Source organism: Anolis carolinensis, chromosome 2, assembly GCF_035594765.1.
Source record: "Anolis carolinensis isolate JA03-04 chromosome 2, rAnoCar3.1.pri, whole genome shotgun sequence".
Taxonomy (NCBI): Eukaryota; Metazoa; Chordata; class Lepidosauria; order Squamata; family Dactyloidae; genus Anolis; species Anolis carolinensis.
In genome coordinates this window covers 36,281,156-36,303,489 of record NC_085842.1, presented here as the reverse complement: position 1 = coordinate 36,303,489, position 22,334 = coordinate 36,281,156, and the positions used below count along the sequence as shown (strand labels likewise).

The following is a 22,334-nucleotide window of genomic DNA, read 5'->3' as shown; positions in this document are numbered from 1 at the left end:
GTCCTGCTTTCAGTTCATCCTAATCACAGCAGTGGCTGAAATAATTTTTCCTTCTAGCACCAGAATTTAATAGAACTTCAGAGTTAGACAAATTGTGTACAAGCAATGTAAAATGCATACATAGCAATCCTCACCTGAGGTTTTTGTGACCAGCACAGAATGTTCTAAGGACTTCTTAATGATGTTCCTCAGGATCTGTCACTGTATATAGCTGTAACTTCTGATTGTTGGCAAATACCTCATTTCTAGAACAACAACACAAATGACAGAGTTCAACAAACAACACAGGCCATAGGTGGACATCAACTATTGTGAGGATGGAGTTGCTCAGGCTCACTAAAACAGAATGGCATACAGCTGAATATTTCATGCTTATTTCACACCAACAATGGTTCTAATCACTCTACTGATGCCTGGCCATCTTTACAATAGCCTACTAGGCACTGGGCCTTTTCAGATGTAGAGTTATAGCAGTATCATTCCACTTTAACTGCCATCTCTACATCCTATCCTGGGATTTTCAGTTCTGGATAGGCACTTGGAAATCTCAGCCAGGGAGCTCATTTCCCAGTCAAAACCTCCATTATTCCATAGGAAGCACTCATGACAGTAATCTCAGAATCATAGTGTTATAGGAATGTAATGTGAACAAGCTCACTCAGGTCCCACCTACACTGCCATAGAATGCAATTTCAGACTGCAGATTAACTGCATTAAACTGGATTATATCATTACAGTAGAGTCTCACTTATCCAACATTCACTTATCCAACGTTCTGGATTATCCAACACATTTTTGTAGTCAATGTTTTCAATACATCATGATATTTTGGTGCTAAATTCGTAAATACAGTAATTACTATATAGCATTACTGCATATTGAACTACTTTTTCTGTCAAATTTGTTGTCTAGCATGATGTTTTGGTGCTTAATTTGTAAAATCATAACCTAATTTGATGTTTAATAGGCTTCTCCTTAATCTCTCCTTATTATCCAACATATTCACTTATCCAACGTTCTGCCAGCCCGTTTATGTTGGATAAGTGAGACTCTACTGTATATGGCAGCGTAGGTGGGCCTTAGTCTTAAGAATACATATTGGCTGGTGTCCACAAAATGCATATGTCAAATAGTGCTTGCTGGTTTTAAAAGTACCCCAGAATATGTTAGTTTTATTTTTGTGTCATTGGACAGGAAAAGGTAGCAGCATTAAAAAAACTAACACAAACTGTTGATGCAGAAGTATGCAATAAATAATTATGGTCTGTAAGCTATCATCAGAGTCAGTGAACATTGGATCAGAAGTCTGGAAACTTCTTTCAAATCTCCACTCCGCCATGGAAATCCAGGGTGTGATCTTGGGCAAGTCATTTTTCTCGACCTCAGAGGAAAGCAAAGGGAAACCACCTTTGAATAAATTTTGCCAAGAAAACCCTATGTTGGGTTTACCTTAGGGACACAGTATGTTGGAAAGAGTTAGAATAACAGCACCATAGGCTAATGCACTCCTTCACAGGACGCAGAGAAGGCTGCCCTGCACATCTGGAATCCTCTGTGTTTGAAAAACTGCCTGAGCATCTCTGAGAAATATTGCAGCACATTTCTGTTTTAGTTGGTTTGTAGTATTTTACCTGTGTAAGGAATTTTAATTGAAAGTCAATGGGATGTTTTATATCTGCTTTTTTTATCTATTGACTGGGTAAACTTTAGATAGCAACAGTCTTCTGTATTCTTCACTCACCCCGCATTTCTTCTTAGATATTCCTTGTTTCAGCAGTTTTGGCAAGGCAGTTCTGCAGATGACATCCTGATTTGCTCCTATCTGCATTTCATTATTTGTGTTGCTTCTGCATTAATCTATTGGCTTTGGTCCAGTGCGCTGACCTTTGGCGAAGTGCACACAGGATGTTATTTCTAGTCAGTTCCTGTGTGATGGATTTGCTCACCCAATTCATTTGCACATAAGTTTGCTTCAGCACATATTGAGCTTTCAACCTAGCAGGTATTGAGCTCCTCCAACGCTCTCTGGCGGGTGGCATTTGAGTAGCAAAAGCTACCTGGGTAACCTGGCTTTAGGAACATTGTTCAGCTCTCTTGCAATATATTGGCATATTCTCTCCTTTACTGTTTTGTTTTGTAGCCTCTCATCAAGGGTACAAGTTTGGCTAGCCTGATACAGCTCAATAATGAACAAAAGGCATCTCCAATAGTGTTTTGTAGCCCTTGATATCTCAAGTGTCCCTGGACTGTCCATTTTCAAGCTTTCCTCCAACAAGTGACTTACCTCCCCTGGAAGTATGCTTAATAGGCACAAAGGCTCCCTGAATTGTGGGAGTTGAAGTCCAAAACATCTGGAGGGCCCAAGTTTGTCCATGCCTGTCCTAAAGCAAACCTATCACAGGATTTTCTAGGATTGAGAACATGTGATTGTTGAGGCCTGTGAAGTCTCTGAGGATGAGGAGGGGGACTTTTTGGTGGAGTCTGGGTTTTTGTTTTTTTACTTCTGAGCCTGTTACTTCCATGGGGAAAATGAAATTGTTCCTCCTGGTGATGGGAATGTTTCAGTTAGATTGCTTGTAAGGGAAACAGCAAGTGGTTCTCATGAGAATCTGCCAAGGATTGACTCTGAAAGGAATATGGAGGAGACAGGAGTGCTGCCTATAACTCAACGATTATAGTCACAAAGAGATAGTGTGAAGCAGAGACAAATTTGTTGTTCCCAGAGGCTGAAACATAAGCAAAGGGAACCCAGGTGTGAGAAAGGATGATGTCATAGGTAAGAATTAGAATTCTTAAGCGTTTTGAGATGTGTGTTGGGAGATTAACATTGGATTTTCATGGGTCAAGTCGCCTGTCTTTAGAGCTCCGAGTTAGGAGTTATTGTTCTTGGTAATGTTCTTGCTTTCCTGTTTAACATCTATGTCTCTTGATTGGCTTACAATTCTTGGTTCAAATTTTCAAGCCTTTGGATATAGTTTTGGTTTAAGAGTTGGAACCCTTGGATTACAGTTTCTTCTTTTTACCTTTTGGGATTTCGCATTCATATTCAGAGTTGGTCACTGCTATTGGTTACGCTCAAGAATATCAAGCTTATGGATATAACTTTGAAAATGCTTTTACAGTCTGGTTTTTTATCGTACCTTTGTGATTGCTTAGTCTGCTGATGTTGGAATGACATTTAGATTAATGTGTTATCAAGGGCTTTCATAGCCGGAATCACTGGGTTGCTGTGCGTTTTCTGGGTTGTATGGCAATGTTCCAGAAACACTATCTCCTGACGTTTTGCCCACATCTATGGCAGGCATCCTCAGAGGTTGTGTTATAATATGTAAGAAATCAGTTAATGTGTGTGTGTCAACTGCAAAATAAGATGCATGAAGCTGATTGGTTGAGCCATGTCTGGAGAGCTGTTGAGCCTGGGAGTTTTTGATACTGTTGCAGTTTTGTTCAGGCTTGAACTAAGCAGGTGTAGAGACAGAAGAGAGAAGCAGAGAGACACACACACAGAGTTTTGAAGTGTGCTCTTGCTTCATGAGCTCCTGGAAGGAATTTATCCACATAGTCAAAGGAAAGACTATTTTACATCTCTCATGAAAAGACATTATGTGAGCTGGCAAAACTGAGCACATTGTACATATGTTGTTCTGGGTTTAAGAAGAATAAACCACTTGTTCTTCACCTGTGTGGCACATTTCTTTCTCTGGCAAGGCAGTGTGTGGACTACACAGCTTGATATTTCATTCCGTCACAGTGAGGTCTATTGGAAACTAGGCAAGTGGGGTTTATATATCTGTTGAATGTCCAGGGTGGGATAAAGAACTCTTGTCTGCTTGAGGCAAGTGTGAATATTGCAATTAGCCACCAGTATTAAAAAAAATCTAAAATCAGAACAGTAAATAAAGACCAACATTCAGAAAACAAGGGAATTCCAAACAGGAAAAAATCAGGGCCAGCTAACACCTCGCAATAAAGGATTCCCCCAGGCAGGAAGCAGCCAGGCTTTGAAGCAGCAAGGCCATTCAATGCTAATCAAGCTAGCCAATTGCAAAATTCACACATGTCTCCAACAGACAAGAGTTCTTTCTCCCACTGTGGACATTATTCCATAGATATATAAACCACTCGTCTTGTTTCCAACAGACCTCACAACCGCTGAAGATGCCTGCCATAGATGTGGATGAAACATCAGGAGGTAATGCTTCTGGAACATACAGCCATACAACCCGGAAAACTCACAGCAAACCAGTGATTCCGGCCATGAAAGCCTTCAACAACAAATTAATCAATTTTGCATTTTCACAGGCATTGGCTAACTTGGGCCCTCCAGGTGTTTTGGACTTCAAGCTGTGTACAGGCTGTTAGGAATTGTAGAGTCCAAAACACCTGGAGGGAGGGCCCAAGTTGGCCCATGCCGGTTATAGATGCTTTTTGAGAGTTGCAAGAGCGTTGCCAGTAACCATGGGAACCGTAGCAACACAACAGAGGGAGGGGAAAAAGAAGAGCCGAGCCCGTTTTCTATACAGGCAGCGCTATGCCGCCGTTGCCATGCCAACGCCGTGTCCCGGATGAGAAAGACGGCGCTCCCTCTAGAAAGAGGCTAGTGGGCATTTGGCGCCAACAGGGAGCCGGAGAAGGAGGCAGCAGTTCCCTCTGTAACCATTTTGTGCCATTCCCTTTGCCGCGGTGCCTCTGTCTGGAGTCCCAGTTGGAGTTGGCTTTGCTTTGCCTTGAGGCTCGTTTCTCCTTTCCTTCCTCTTCGCAAAGCGAAAAGTCTGAGGGGGCTCCGCCATCTTCGCCCCTCACCTCCCGCGCATGCGCACAGGTAAGGCAGGGTCTCCTCAGAAGTAACCCATCTTGCCAGACTGTCACAGGAGGCATCTTTTCATTGTAGAATGAATGCACTTTGACACCACTTCAACTGCCATGGCTCAATGCTAAAGAATCTTGGGAGTTGTAGTTTCGCAAGGTCTTCAGCATACTAAGCAGAAAAGTGTTAGGGAATCCTGGGAGTTGTAGTTCCGCAAGTTTTTCAGCCTTCTCTGCCAAAAAGTGCTAGGAAATCCTGTGAGTTGTAGTTCCACAAAGTTTTCAGCCAAAAAGTGCCAATAGGAAATCCTGGAAGTTGTAGTTCCGCACGGTCTTCAACTTTCTCAGCCCAAAAGTGCTAGGGAATCCTGGGTGTTGTAATTCCACGAGGACTACAGCCAAAAAGTACAGCTAGGAAATCGTGGAAGTTGTAGTTCAGCAAGGTCTTTATTTATTTATTTATTTACAGCATTTATATTCCGCCCTTCTCACCCCGAAGGGGACTCAGGGCGGATCACATTGCACACATAAAGGCAAACATTCAATGCTATAACATAGAACAGAGACAGAGACAAGATACAGGCACGGGCTGGCCTCGAACTCATGACCTCTTGGTCAGAGTGATTTGTTGCAGCTGGCTTGCTTTCCAGCCTGCGCCACAGCCCGGCCTTCTTCTTTAGCTTTCTCAGCTCAAAAGTGCTAGGAAATCCTGAGAGTTGTAGTTCTGCAAGGTCTTCAGCCTTCTCAGGCAAAATGTGCTAGGGACTCTTGGGAGTTATAATTCTGCAAGATCTTCAGCCTTCTCAGCCAAAAAGTGCTAGGGAACGCTGGGAGTTGGTAGTTTCATTGTGAAACTTCAACCTTCTCAGCCGAATAGAACTGGAACCTCACCAAACCATTTTGTTGTGGGAGATTTCAATAGCCACAGCTGTGTCTGGGGCTATGACGAAGATGATAGAAATGGCGAAGCAGTTCTAACGTGGGCCGACAATAGTAGAATGAGCCTCCTTCATGACAGTAAATTACCACCATCATTTAATAGCGGCCGATGGAAGCGTGGTTATAACCCTAATCTGATTTTTGTAAAGGAAAGCATAAGCCACCAATGCACCAAAAGGGTATTAACCCCAATACCTAACACACAACACAGACCAATATGCTGCGTAGCATATGCAACTGTAAGACCGAAAAGTGTCCCATTCCGCAGAAGATATAACTTCAATAAAGCTAACTGGACAAAGTTTACAGAGACCTTGGAAGCTGCTATTTCTGATATAGAACCTTCTATAGAAAATTATGACCTGTTCGTAGAAGCTGTGAAAAGATCCTCAAGGCTCTCAATTCCTAGAGGCTGTCGCACAAGCTACCTACCAGGCCTAAACGAAGAATCACTAAATCAGCTACAAGAATATCTCAGATTATTTCAAGAGAACCCATACAGTGATGGGACTATAGCAGCAGGCCAAAAACTATCTACAGCCTTAGCTAATGCTAAGAAAGACCGTTGGATAGAGCTGCTTGAGAACCTGGACATGTCCAAGAGTAGCCGAAAAGCCTGGCAATTGCTGAGACGCCTGGATAGCGACCCTCTGGTCAACCCTGGACACGCGAACGTGACACCAGACCAGATAGCTCACCAGCTAATTCAGAATGGGAAAACCAACTGCAGCAGAATAAAGATGAAAATCAACAGGGTGCCAGAACTTGAAACCCACCAGTTGTCTTCTCCTCTAAACCTGAAAGAACTCAGAGAAGCCATCAAGCGATGTAAGACTGGTAAAGCACCTGGCCTAGATGACCTGATGATGGAGCAAATCAAACACTTGGGGGCCAAAGCTGAAAACTGGCTTTTGAAATTCTACAATCAATGCCTGGCACACAAACAGATTCCCAGAGCATGGAGGAAAACTAAGATAATTGCCATCTTAAAACCTGGTAAAGATGCCTCCAATGCCAGGAACTATCGACCAATCTCCCTCTTATGTCATCTATATAAAGTCTATGAGAGGATGCTATTAAATCGACTAGGACTTGTTATCGAACCCAAGCTTATTGCACAACAAGCAGGTTTCAGACCAGGGAAAAACTGTACAGGTCAAATTCTTCATCTGACTGAACATATCGAGGAAGGCTACGAGAAAGGCTGCATCACGGGAACAGTTTTTGTGGACCTTACGGCAGCCTATGACACGGTGCAACATAGAAAAATGCTGCATAAAGTCTACCATATCACCCGGGACTTTGACTTTACAAAAACTGTCCAGACCCTCTTAGAAAACCGCAGCTTCTATGTGGAGTTTCAGGGCCAGAAAAGCAGATGGAGGAGGCAAAAGAATGGTTTACCCCAAGGCAGCGTTCTTGCCCCGACCTTATTTAACATCTTCACGAACGATCAGCCACTACCACCACTCACAAAGAGCTTTATATATGCTGATGACCTTGGCCTTACAACACAAGCAAAAGATTTTGAAACAGTTGAAAAGCAACTCACCAATGCCTTGAAAGATCTCTCCAGCTACTACAAAGAGAACCACCTGAAGCCTAACCCTGCCAAGACATAAGTGTGTGCTTTCCACCTACGTAACCGCGAAGCCAACAGGAAACTGAAAGTTACTTGGGAAGGCCAAGAGCTCGAACACTGTTTCCATCCTAAATACCTTGGTGTCACCTTAGACCGAACACTAACATATAGGAAACACTGCATGAACACCAAGCACAAAGTAGCTGCACGCAATAACATCCTGCGGAAACTGACTGGCAGCTCATGGGGAGCAGACCCACAAGTAATAAGAACATCAGCCCTGGCCTTGTCTTTCTCAACTGCAGAGTATGCCTGTCCTGTTTGGCACAAGTCTGCCCATGCAAAGCAGGTGGACATAGCACTGAATGAAACATGCAGAATCATCACGGGATGCCTTAAACCTACACCTGTTGATAAACTCTACAAGTTAGCTGGCATTGCCCCTCCTGACGTGCGATGGGAAGTTGCTGCTAACGGTGAGAGAAAAAAGGTTGAACATTGTGAAAGCCACCCACTGCATGGCTATCACCCTCCTCCCACCAGACTCAAATCAAGGAAGGGCTTCATGAGAACCACCACTCCTCTTGATGTTCCTCCAGCAACAGCAAGGGTGTCTCTCTGGGCAGCTAAACCTGGCAATTCTAACTGGATGGCCCCCCATGAGGGTCTTCCTCCAGGGGCAAACCAAGAATGGGCAACTTGGAAGTCCCTGAACAGACTCAGAAGTGGAGTGGGCAGATCAAAAGACAACTTGGCAAGGTGGCACTACCTGGAGGAATCCTCCACCTTGTGTGACTGTGGAGCTGAACAAACAACTCAGCATATGTATGCTTGCCCACAATGCCCTGCCTCATGTACGGAGGAGGAGTTGTTTAAAGCTACAGACAATGCGGTTGCTGTTGCCCGCTTTTAGTCCAAAACTATTTAGTTGCTTGTGATTTCTTTTCTTTTCTATTTATTTCCATTATTTGAAATGTATTTGCTGTACCAATGCTTTTGACACAAAATAAATAAATAACCAAACTAGAAATCCCATGATTCCATAGCATTGAGTCATGGCAGTTCAAGTGGTGTCAAACTGTATTAATTCAACAACAACAATAATAATTTTATTTCTTACCCGCCTCTCCTCATGGCTTGAGGCGGGTTACAAAACAATTCAAATACATAAGCACAGCAAAAACACTGTAAATACACACACTAAAACGTATCTCCATAAAAATTGCACACCAAAACGTATCTCTACAAAATACATACAAAAACACACAAAACTTACATCAAACAAAGAACACTTAAAATTTCATGTTTAAAGACTGTCTGGGTAGGTCTGCCGGAAGAGATAGCTGATTTAGCTGTCCGAGTTCTTTGGGCAGGTTGTTCCACAGTCTTGGGGCCGCCGATGAAAAGGCCCTCTGGGCGGTGGTTGCCTGTTGAGTTTTGGATGAAGCAGACACCCCCCAGGAGACCAAAGTGAGTGGGGTGGATTGTATGGGAGAAAGCAATCCTTTAGGTAACCTGGACAAAACCATGTACGGCTTTAAAGGTCAAAACCAACACCATGTGCGTTGCCTGGAAACTAATTGGCAGCCAGGGAAGTGACTTTAGGATAGGTGTGATATGCTCACTCCTAAAACCATATCACTACAGTGTAGATGCATTCCCTTCAGGCTGACTGTCCATTATGGTTTGTTTATTTTCTCCCATTTTGAAATATTTCGCCTATATATAATCAGTTTTGTGGATGTGTGCCTTGAATCATTTCACAGTTATAGTCTTTTTCTGGGGTTGAGGTCTCATCTACACTGCTATTTAATCCCAGATAATCTGGATTCAGAAATGGGATTAAATAGCAGTGTCGATGGGCTGAGAGAGTGTGATTTGACCAATGTCATCCCCTGGGTTTTCATGACTGAGGCCCCTTCCACACAGCTGTATAAAATCCACATTAAACTGGATTATATGGCAGTGTGGACTCAGGGCCCTTCCACACATCCATATAAACCAGAATATCAAGACAGAAAATTCCATAATATCTGCTTTGAACTGTGTTATCTGAGTCTACACTGCCATATATTCCAGTTCAAAGCAAATAATGTGGGATTTTATTCAGATGTGTGGAAAGTCTCTGGAGTAGAACTACTTTCAAAATGAGTACCACATAGTAAAACTGAAAATGACACTTTCAAACCAGGAACAGATCTTTTTTCCAGATTTTGTTACATAGGTTAATAAAGCAGCATTTGCAAGGCTTGCTGAACAGGCTGATTTTTGTTTTTGTGGAGTACAGCTAAAGCATTTTCTGCAGAGTCCACTGTAAACACTGCAGGTTGTTGCTAATAGTTTTGTGTAAATGGGTGGCGTTCAGAAACCTTTGACTGTTGCTAATTTTTTGTGACCCCAACAAGACCACGTTTGGGGTCGGGACCCACAGTTTGTGAATTAGAGGTTTAAATAATATGCCAGCATCGGTGATGACTCCTGTGTTTTTATGACAGCATAACTTTATATCTTAAGATGTCTTAAGAAGGTTTAAGTGTAACTAACTTTGTGGGAGCTAATTCCTATCTAGAAGTCCACTACTATGTAACTGTTAATGTGGGATTTGTGTATTAGTAGTGTTTAAATGAAATTTGTTTCTGGCATGTATTGCATACAGGTTGCATCATCCAGAGTATGCTATAGTCTGTAAAGAGTTAATGACTGAGAAGCTGTGTTGACCTTGATGAGTGGCTGGAACCTGGGGAGTATCCAGACTCAAGTGTGTTTGTACATTACTGATTGCGTCAGTTGAGATCTTGCTCTGTTCTGAGTTTGTGTCTGCCTAGAGTGAAAGCCAAGCCTGTGTTCGTCTGCAAGTCTGTTTGTTTTGTATAGTAAAGCTTTGTATATACTTTTTAAACATCGTTTCTGACGTCTCTTCGTTCTGCGCTCCATTGAGAACATACAACTGCTGCTACGCTGCAAATTACTCTGACAGTAACAACCTCATTGGGACTCTTGACCTTTTGATTTCTGCATTGATTTCTGACTTTCCAGCCTTACATTTTGAACCTAAATCTCAGGCAGTCCTTCTGATTTGAGTAAACCACCATCTGAGATAGGTTTGTCTAAGCTTCATCTATACTGCCATATAATGCAACTTGGATTATGTGGTCAGTGTAGATTCATATAATACAGATTGAATTGCATTGAATTGGATTATATGAATCTACACTGCCATATAATCCAGTTCCATGAAGTTAATCTGCATTCAGAAACTGGATTAAATGGCAGTGTAGACGGGGCCTAAATTCCAAGTCTATTTATTATTTAATATGACTGCAGATACCCAGTTTTCCCGAAAATAAGACGTAGTAGAGGTTTTGCTGAATTGCTAAATATAAGGCCTCCCCCGAAAGTAAGACCTAGCAAAGTTTTTGTTTGGAAGTATGCCCGCCAAACAGAACACCGGACATGCAGGATTGGTAAATTTACATACCATAGATTGTTGTACATGAAAATAATGGTAGTAACAAGAAATTCTTGATAGTGTTGTCAAAGGCTTTCATAGCTGGAATCACAGGGTTGTTGTGTGTCTTCTGGACTGTATGGCCATGTTCCAGAAGTATTCTCTCCTGACGTTTCGCCCACATAGATCCAATTCTTGATGGGATTCACAGTTTGACTGGTTATGCTGGTTTGTGATGACAACTACTGTACAGTATAGAATAAATTTTCATTTTTTGTTCAACAATAAATGTGAATTCTTCATGGAATTTTTTTTTTCGTGTCAGGAGCAACCGGGGTTGCTTCTGGAGTGAGAGAATTGGCCGTCTGCAAGGACATTGCCCAGGGGACGCCTGGATGTTTTGATGTTTTACCATCTTTGTGGGAGGCTTTTCTCATGTCCCCACATGGAGCTGGAGCTGATAGAGGGAGCTCATCCGCGCTCTCCCCGGGTGGGATTTGAACCTGGCAGCCTTCAGGTCAGCAACCCAACCTTCAAGTCACAAGGCTTTTATCCCCTAGGTCACCGGAGGCTCCCATGGAAAAATAAGACACCCCCTGAAAATAAGATCTAGAGCATCTTTGGGAGCAAAAATTAATATAAGACACTGTCTTATTTTCGAGGAATTGGGGTACTTGTGCAGTGACATAACAATAATAAGCAATGGTGTAGCGATATTAAAGTGTCCCTTCTGTGCACTCTACATTGCCTTGTTCTGCATTGCAGCCTGGTGATATGTTGTAAATTGTCATCTTCATTTCTGCTGTACTTTCTCTGTGACATAAAGTGGACTGATTTATGGATAAAGCATGAGGATCTTGGATGAACGGGTTTAACCATATGTCTTATATTTTATATTGTATTTAATTGTTCTTAATGGATTTTATATATTGTTATGATTTTAACTATGTTGTCAGCATCAAATTGTTGCCAATTGTGTAAGCCGCCCCAAGTCCCTCCGGGTGAGAAGAGCGGGATATAAATGCTGGAAATAAATAAATAAATACATAAATAAAGTTGGTATAAATACATGGTATATGCAGGGTTGGAAGAACACATAAAATAAAAGTAGAATTAAAACAGTTTTCAACTACAGTTTAAAATTCTAGAACTACTACTAGATTTTTAGAGTCCCAAAGTTTTAGAGTCCACTTTATTGTTTCATTTGTTATCTTTTACTGTTATCAAGAAATTGAATTGTAAAGGGCAGCATATTCTAGCTAAATATAATTTTTCATATATTAAGTGAGCTATGAAGTCCAATCTTACTATAGTATTGCAACAATATTATACTGCACAGTGGCTGTCCATATGAATCTACTAGTTTAGATGCCCAGCAATGCCTGGGTTAGGAATTTTGTAAGGATAAACGTTAGAAGGAGTTATTGTTTGGTTTTTGGGTTTATGAATGGACCCATTAGAAAGTCATAGGTATGTGAGTAAAGTACAACTCTGATAATCTTCTATAATTTCCCCCCTTTGATTGTGAATGAACTACAACTCCCCACACTGTGGCTCAATTTCACCAAATCTTGCCAGTATTTAAAGTTGGTCATGTTGGGCATTTTTGCCAAGTTTGGTCCAGATCCATTGTCGGTGGGGTTCACAGTGGTCTCTATATACAAGGTGGACTGCATTTCCCATCACACTGGGCGAATCTCCCTCAAATCCTGCCAGTATTAAAGTTGATCATGATTATTATGTGTACCAAATTTGGTGCAGATCTATCGTTGGTGGGGTTCACATTGGTCTCTGTACATGAGTGGACTGCAACTCCAATCATAAAGTGTCATTGGCTCCCAAGTCCTGCCAGTATTTAAAGTTGGTAATGATGAGTCTGTGTATCAATTTTGATCCAGATCCATCACCAGTGGGATTCACAATGCTCTCTGGAAGTGGGAGCCATCTTGGAAAATACATACATACACACACAGATACAAACATACATAAAACATATTTTCACCTCTCTATATATAGATAGCTGGAGAGAGACCAAGGGAGTGTTGTGGATTTTAATTAGACTAGGTCTCATGTATTCACTGTACTATACAGATTCATTGCATACATTGACATGTTATACTGTATATAGTTATTTTGTTTTCAGAAGCAGCCATTAGAAGCAGAAAGCAACAATGTGATTCAATTTAGTGTTTCTGAGGTTTTCCCTGTGCCTAAATGTTCCTATTAATGTGTGAAAAGGCAGTATTCTTTCTCCAACATATAAATACACATAGAAGTCAATTATGACCCATTTTTGTTATATATAGGCTTATGTGTAACATTTTGAGTATTTGCAGTAAGTTAATAGAGACTAACAAATGTCCATATTTTCTCCATGAGAATTTGTAGCTGCTGCAGGAATGCTATAATAATTTGTGCATTAACGTTATGCTTGCATTTTCATTATGATACTACTAAACGAGGGCATTTATACTTCTAACACTAAGAGAGGGTATTTATAAGGCTCTAAATATCTATATGCAGCATACATGCTTTCTAACCTATTTCCACACTGTCAATGAAAATAAAGTGCAGCTAGAAGAAATAAGTCTGCTATTATTTTATCCAGTTAAAATGAAATAATTTTAGTGGACAAATCATGTACACAATTCAGTCTAAGTGAATGTTCATATTGCTAAAGCCTCAGTATAGATGCCGTGGGATATTGAAAGTAATTTAAATACAACTCACTAAATATTGTTGAAAAGGCTAGGAAGTATTTTCTTAAAAAATAAACTAAAACAAAACAGAACCTTGGAGGCCTGCCTATTTAAACTGCCTCATCAATTAATTAACTGACTAAAGGAAACGTTGATTAAATTGCTTTCAGAAATCTGAGATGCTTCACATTTCTGAAGAGTTGTGGAAAGGGCCTATGATCTAGAAAGAACTCAGAAATGTTCTTTGATGAAACCTATGTCACCTTGAAGTTTTAATGCCTCCCTTTTTAAGCATATTTTTCAAATGCATTGGCAGCTTATGACATCTTTATAGGATGCTATAAAGTAGCCATTCTTTCATTTTTCAGTTAAGGATCAAAAAATCTTATTATTTTATTGCCCTAAAAGCATGTACTTTTATACAGCACAGCAGCCCAACTGGGGATACAGAACCTGCAGCGCTACAGTTAATGACAAATTAACGGAACAGAGTGTTTAAAGTCATGTCCCACTGAAAGACATTTTTATTTTCTGGAATTCAGACCACCCCAAGCTATTATTCATAGTCAAACTGATCTGTCTATTAACTTTTTGATTATCACCTCCATAATGCTCCTGACACTAGAAACCAAGCCATAAAATACCCTCAAAGGATTCCTTATAACTTTCACCACAAGCCTCAGGTTTTTTTTAAGGCATTTACTTTTATCCTTATTGCACATATCTGGCATTTCCTCTACTATAAACTGTTAATACCCATTTTTCTTCGTGTACTCTGTGAATGCACACTAATGGAGAGACTGCGCCTGTGCGGGCTCCAACGGAAACTCTTCCAAGCTAAAAGTTTGAAATTTGGCGGTAACCCCACCCCTCTCCCGGAGGGCATAAAGGCCACCCTCGGCGCTCGCTCCCCAGTTCCTTTTTTTCTGCCGCAAAGCTCACATGGGACTCTTTGTTCTTATGTCGACTACGCACTTCAAGCGATGCACCCAATGTGCTGCTAAGATTCCAGATTCCGACGGCCACGCAAAGTGCCTCCTCTGTCTTGGTGAGGGCCACATTGTCAGTACCTGCCGGATCTGCCTGGCCTTTACGGCCCAAGCAAGGAGAAACAGGGCCGCCAGACTTCGGGCCGCCCTCTACAAAAGATCCCTTGCTCCTGAATCGGCCGCCTCAACATCGACCTCAATGGTGTCGAGACCTACAAAATCGGTCTCCTCCAAGGTCTCTAAGACCTCGAAGGGAAAGCCCTCGAAACCGCCTTGCGGGGTTGTTAAAGGAATATTATTAAAAGTCCAGGTTTTCAAGCACATTTATATAGTTTAATATTATTGTGAGCATTACAGTAGAAGATTTTCCTTTGGCAACAATATCATACAATTCCCGTGAGTTAGAAATTTCCATTTTAACCAAGATCAAATAGGGTTGTCATACTGGTTGAACTACTTCTACCAGTTGAACTGGGAACAGGCTGAATATCATTTCCCCTTCACAGTTCTGCCATATGTCCTTAAGACAACTTTCAAAGGGCCAAGAAAACCCCCCAAAGAAAGATTTGGGGCAGCATGGAGTGCTGCACGGAAAGGAAATGAGATTACACTAGTTGATAGCTGTTACCACAAAACTGGTTTGGGCCTTTTAAAACCTCCCCAAGCCTTTTGGTACCTTTCTATCTGGATGAATGGTGGATGTCCTGGCTACATTTGAATCCACAGTTGTCTCTGAACGATGGGAATAGAAGAGATAATTGATTACATAGAAACCTGTCTTCTATTCCAGACTTCTTGTACCTGATTTTCTGTTCTTACTAGCAGTTGCTCACCAGATTCTTTTAACTTTTAACTGTTGGTTCCAAGAATTGCATTTGGACTGTTCTATGTGTGAAGCGTGTGTTGTACAACTGAGTCGTGGTCTTGATCCTTGAGGAGGTTGTGTTAAGAGAAGTACTATATTTTGAGACAAATAGTGTTTGTTTATGTGCAACACAGACACAGTAAGTATGATTATTTCTGTGGCCACGTATTTATATAGATAATTGTATTATAGAGATAACGGGTGGAAAAATGTATAGGGACCGGTTTTCTCGACCCAGAGCCCATGTCAGTCACAAAACAATGACCAGAAGTAACAACATATTTCCTATGTTGTTGAAGGCTTTCATGGCCGGAATCACTAGGTTGTGCATTATCCGGGCTGTATGGCATTCTCTCCTGATGTTTTGCCCACATTTTAAACTTGGTGTACTGCTAAAACTGTCATTTGTAGAACTAAGAAATTTTAGGTTACTATTTAAACACATGCAGTGACATAATTCATAAAGTCAAGTTAGTTAAGAAATCTAAAATAAATGCTAGATAATATAGCATTTTATTAAACTAAATAAAGCTTCTTAAACTAAAAAAAACAAAACACCCTAGCTTCTGTCTTGGGAGCATGTATGGCAGGCTGTACCTCACAGTTCTACCGACAGATACTATTACAGTAGAGCCTTACTTATCCAACATTCGCTTATCCAACATTCTGGATTATCCAACGCATTTTTGTAGTCAATGTTTTCAATACATCATGATATTTTGGTGCCAAATTCGTAAATACAGTAATTACTACATAGCATTACTGCATATTGAACTACTTTTTCTATCAAATTTGTTGTATAACATGATGTTTTGGTGCTTAATTTGTAAAATCATAACCTAATTTGATGTTTAATAGGCTTCTCCTTAATCTCTCCTTATTATCCAATGTATTCGCTTATCAAACGTTCTGCCGGCCCGTTTATGTTGGATAAATGAGACTCTACTGTAATCAGTAACATAAAATATGTACTATGCTTTGAAAGAGCTTGTTTTTTGAAGCTCAGTTTTAACTCTCAAATATAATCATGAACATTCTTAATTCACTATCTAAAAGGAAGCCTGATGGTAAGTTCTGGATTGTAGTTATAAAAGTGTTATAAAAAAATCCCTCATGGATATTAAAATGGGGAAAGATTGATACAAATAAAAGATGAGGAGGAGCTATTATTTAAAGGTTGCTGATAATATGAGAGAGAAACTATGTTATAATCCAATTTACCTACACATTACTTGGTTTTTCAATGCTTGAGATCTATACCCTCGACAAATAATAGTTGGATGTCTAAACTGATTCCATTAAAAACCTTTGATTTTGAAGTAAATGCTTGGTATCCTTCCTGTGTTATTTGTTTTATGAGAATATGTTTATGCATTCTTATCATTTCAAGTCACAATTATCAAGTGATGAACATAAATGTGTGAACCAGAGATGAACTGGAGCCTTCCTATAAACAGTCCTATGAGCTTTCAGTATACAGGCAGTTTCCAAGTTACAAAGTTGAATTTGTGTGTAAGTCAGAACAGGTACATTTTTAAGTGTAACTCCTGCCAAATGTGTGTGTATATATGCACACACACACAAAAGCTTTGGATAGCATAAGGAAGAGTTAACCCTCTTGTGGGGTTTGTTTTGCTGTTTGTCCCTTTCCAGAAGATTTCACCTCACTTTCTCTTCCTGTGATCATTGGATTTTGAAAAATTGCCTTGTTGTGGAAACAAGAATTGGTGATAAAGCTTCAGTAGAGGCAATCCCCCCCCCCCCATGATAATTATTTTAGGAGTGGATTTCCCTTTCTAGAGGTATATTTCTTTCCCTTCCTGTTGTCTCACTATTCTTAGCTTTGAGTTATTTGTAAGTCTGATATTTGTAACTCGGGGACTGTCTGTATTTTCTTTATTTAAGTACAGTCGCTTTAGCTGAAGTAGCTTTTGGGTGACAGTGAGGAAAGAGATAACTCATAAGTGTCCAAGAAGCATCAACATCAGTTACAGACACATCTTTTTACAACTTCATATAATTAAAGCAGTTTTATTCAACCACTGTGCTGGAAATGAATCCATCCTTTGGAGTAACACATTCTGGTGATACATGCAAATATTTAAAAGGGCTGATTCCCTCTTTTGCCAGCTATACCATTCCCAAGAGAGAGAAATATGTATCTTGAACTTTGAATAGAATCACAAGAGGTAGCAGAAGCTCATTTGAAGATGAAAAATGCTAGCTGTCTTCTCCCCCTTTCTCTAGAACTATTTATAAGGCAAAGAAGATGCTTCTTGCATAGCCACACAGAGTTTTTATTTCTATCAAAGTTCATGAGGATTGAACTGTAATGGAAATGTGTGTAGGCCTTCATGATATTTGTATTGTTTTAATTTTTAAAATAACAGTGTAACTGTGTGTACTGAGTACTTCTTTCCCTTTGGGGATGGAGTAGTAGAGAAAGGAGGATAAAGGGTATACAGATAGACTAGAAGTAGGAAGTAGGCCCCAGTTTATATTCCCATGGTATACTTTAAAAAAGAAATCATTTTTACACAGCTTTAATTTCAACAAAGTTATTTTCCTTTCTTTATAATATTATTTTTCTTGGGTTTTTTGTTCTTAATTTTTACACAGACATTGGTGTTTTAAGTTTAGCTAGATTGTCAAAATCTTATGTAATGACTCTCTAATTCATTATTGCCTTAAATCTTTATCAGAATTGATTGATGTTTAAGACTGAAGATTTGTTTGGACAAATGAATTGAAGTCAAGTGAGTTTAATTTCTTAGCAAGCACAGCCAGAATAAGGAAGATGCAAAGTGAAATATGCTAATACTGATTAATATTTGAAAATGCTCTAGTTTGGTTTTTACTTGTTTTTTTGTAGAAATTGATGTTTATTCATGTTTTTATATATTTTTCCCATTGTGACTTTCAGCATCATGATACTGCTTACTGATCGGTTGAAATAGTGTTTCTGACCAGCACATCTAGCAATATGTTCAAAAATGAATATCAGGTAAAATGTTTCTAAATTCATAATTTATGTATTTTCTTAAATGTGAAAAATAAATAGAAAAACATATTGGAAATATTAACATGTAAGTAATTGTGATTGAAAAACATTTACATTGATGTGTAAACATTCCGGTGAGGGGTTTTTTAAAAGTGTAGGAATAAATAATTTCTGTATCTTCTGCATAACATTCTGAGTCTTATCAGAGGACTTGACCAGGATTCCCCAAATTTTGGAAGGCTTGATTGCCATTCATTGCCAGAGCTGTCTTCTTCCAAATCCCCTAGCAAGCTCAGAATATACAAGAGATGGCAGAACATATTAATGGTGTGTTAGTACTAGGTAAACAATTCAGGAGGTAATTTGTGGTTGTTCTTGGCAGCTTGGCAATTGCATTTGTGCAACTCTGGGTCTGGCATTGTTTATGAGTGGTTACTATTATATTGAAGGTAACCATTTCACTAACTGTTTATTGTTAAATTTTAAATTGTTATGTTTATAAACTATATATTTTGTATACAGCATAATCATTTATTTTTCCAGTCTCTAAAGAATCAAATCTGCTTTGAATTTATTTATGTGGGCTAGTGCCTGAACAAATAATTACTTCAATTTCTATTCAGCCATGTCAGATTGAAACCTACCGGTACATCACAGGAAAATTTTGTTGCCCAAATTTGCCTTGCAAACTTCAGATAATAATAATAATAATAATAATAATAATAATAATAATAATGTCTTCAGATGTAGTCTTGTTGTGCATTTTGGGATGCCATAAGTTAGACATTTTGAGAAGTTTGGTTTATTGTGCTGGGACATGCTTTCTAAAATGCTTCCACTATGAGTGGCTAATTAAATCACAAATGCCAATGTTAGAAGAGATGGGTAATGAATAAAAATTATTATTATTATTATTATTATTATTATTATTATTATTATTATTATTATTATTATTTTATGACACAGCAAACAAAATAGACATGCTGGATTTCGTATCACAAGTCGAACACTTCCCAAGTGTCTAGGACTGTGTGATGTATTTTTGAATGAGCTCAAGGATAAGATCATGGCTCATGCTGCAGCAAATGTAATAAGAAAACGGCTTCCAAATTTAAAAACAGTGCCCAAGAGACACCTGGCGCCTCTCATGAAAGATGTGAATACAGTACTCTCCACTGTCCAAATAACATCAATTGAACAAACAAACCAGTTTGCCTACAGTGCAGCAGTGATAGTAACAGAAGAGTTTGGGCTCCTACAACCAAGACAGCCCCAAAGAAAATCGACTGGAAAACCAAAGTGGAAGGTCAGGCTAGAGTTGAAAATCAAAAAGCTTAGAGCAGATGCAAGTAACCTGAAAATATGAAAGAGAAAAATTGAAGAAGCTTTGGAAATTTTGAAAGAACAAATTACAGCAACAGCCAGAAAAATTGAAAGATATGAAGCCAGAATCATCCAGTACAGACAAAATCAACTGTTTTAATCAGACCAAAGACGGTTCTACCAGAGTCTGAATCAAACAACAGACACAGTAACCATAAAGCCAGAGAAAACTGTAACAACGAAGTTCTGGAGAGAACTTTGGGAAAATAATAAGAACTACAACAAAAACGCTGGGTGGATAAAGGAGTTTGAAGGAAAATTCTCACAGAACAAAATAGAACAGATGGAAATAACAACTGAAATGATCAGCAAACGAGTGCAAAAAGTCAAGAACTGGACATTGCCTGGTAGTGATCAACTTCATGGATTTTGGCTCAAACATCTGATTAGTTTACATGGAAAAATGGCCCAACAATTCAATGAGATGCTGCAGAAAGGAAGTATCAGTGAATGGCTAACAACTGGAAGAACTTACCTGATACAAAAGGATCCAGCAAAAGGAGTAGCACCAGGAAACTACAGGCCAATAACATGTCTGCCCACTATGTTTAAACTACTGACTGGCATCATAGCTGACAAAGTTCAAGATTATCTTGAAGAAAAAAACATCTTGCCAGATGAACAAACGGAAAAGCAGGGGCACAAAAGACCAGTTATTGATTTGACAAAATGATTCTGGAGAACTGTAAGAGCCGAAAAGCTAATCTTCACATGACGTGGATGGACTACAAAAAGGTCTTTGACTCACTCCCACACAGCTGGATCATCAACTGCCTGGACGCAATCGGGATTTGTAAAAATGTTGGCACCTTTATTGAAAACATGATGGAGCACTGGAAAACTGAACTGTTTGTTGGAAATGCAAGCTATGGACTTGTCAACATCCGAAGAAGAATTTTCCAGGGAGATTCATTGTCCGCTCTGCTTTTCATTATTGCCATGATCCCTCTGTCAACAATCTTACAAAAAACAAATCTCGGCTATCAAACATCTAAGAAATCTCACAAAATTTCACATCTGGTGTACATGGATGACCTGAAGCTGTATGGGAAAACGGAAACCGAAATCCAGTCTCTGACCAATACTGTCCGAATTTTTAGCACTGATATCAGCATGGAGTTTGGTTTGGACAAATGTTCGACAGTGGCATTGAAGAAAGGAAAAATCATTGAAAGTGAGGGCATAAATATGCCTAATGGTCAAACAATAAAGTGTCTCCAGCCAGAGGTCTATAAATATCTGGGCATACTACAGCTGGACAACATCAAGCATGAACATGTGAAAACTGTGGTCAGCAAAGAATACACACAAAGGGTCAGAAAAATTCTCAAAAGCAGGCTCAATGGAGGCAACACCATCAAGGCCATAAACACCTGGTCCATACCTGTCATAAGATATACTGCTGGCATCATAAACTGGACACAGGCGGAGCTGGACAATTTGGACAGAAAAACAAGAAAACTCATGACCATTCATCATTCACTGCACCCTCGCAATGATGTTGACCGGCTATATCTGCCTGGAAGATCAGGGGGCAGAGGACTCTTACAAGTAAAACAAGCAGTCAAAGAAGAAGAATATGCCCTGGCAGAATATGTAAAGCAAAGTGAAGAACCTGCTTTGATTGAAGTCAAAAATCAGAAACTCCTCAAAGCACAGCAGACAAAAAATCAGTACAAGAAAACTGCAGTACAAACTAGAGCTGACAGCTGGCACAACAAAACATTGCATGGAAAGTTCCTTGACAAAATTGAAGGAAAAGCTGATAAGGAGAAGACCTGGCTCTGGCTCACAAATGGGACCCTGAAGAAGGAGACAGAAGGCCTGATCCTTGCAGCCCAGGAGCAAGCCATCAGAACAAATGCAATTAAGGCCAAGATCGAAAAATCAGCTGATGACCCAAAATGCAGACTGTGCAAGGAAACCGACGAAACCATTGATCATATCCTCAGCTGCTGTAAGAAAATTGCACAGACAGACTACAAACAGAGGCACAACCATGTGGCCCAAATGATTCATTGGAACTTATGCCTCAAGTACTACCTCCCAGCAGTAAAGAACTGGTGGGATCACAAACCTGCAAAAGTTTTGGAAAATGAGCATGCAAAGATACTGTGGGACTTCCGAATCCAGACTGATAAAGTTCTGGAACACAACACACCAGACATCAGAGTTGTGGGGAAAAAAAAGGTTTGGATCATTGATGTCGCCATCCCAGGTGACAGGCGCATTGAAAAACAGGAAACACTCAGCTGCTATCAGGACCTCAAGACTGAACTTCAAAGACTCTGGCAGAAACCAGTACAGGTGGTCCCGGTGGTGATGGGCACATTGAGTGCCATGCCAAAAGATCTCAGCCGGCATTTGGAAACAATAGAATTTATTATTGTTGTTATTATTAATGTTATTATCCTGCCTTTTACCAGGTCCTCAAAACCAAGCTTACTTACAGAAATTGATATCTAAGAGTGCATCTGTTTAATATCACTTTAATCAACAAGGCTCAGTGCTATGAAATCCTGGGAGATGTTGTTTCTTAAGGCACCAGCAAACAACAGAAAATGTTAAAGAACTTGTAAAACTACAACTCCCCTGATTCTGTAACATTGAACCACGGCAGTT

The 22,334-nt window shown here is 39.8% G+C and overlaps 1 protein-coding gene across 7 annotated transcripts in view; it reads left to right on the top strand.

Moving 5' to 3' along the window:
* cfap20dc (CFAP20 domain containing) overlaps window positions 1–22,334 on the top strand; it is a 294,908-nt gene that overhangs the window by 66,272 nt on the left and 206,302 nt on the right. For 3 of the 7 annotated variants that reach the window (XM_008105417.3, XM_008105418.3, XM_003217834.4), the window contains exons 1-2: window positions 4,550–4,822; window positions 18,252–18,332. In XM_008105417.3, the coding sequence (XP_008103624.2) occupies window positions 18,312–18,332 (21 nt within the window). In that variant the 5' untranslated portion in view covers window positions 4,550–4,822; window positions 18,252–18,311. Of the gene's footprint in view, window positions 1–4,548; window positions 4,823–18,251; window positions 18,333–22,334 lie in introns of those variants that run through there. The other 4 variants (XM_062969646.1, XM_008105414.3, XM_008105415.3 and 1 more) reach the window with 3 other exon arrangements.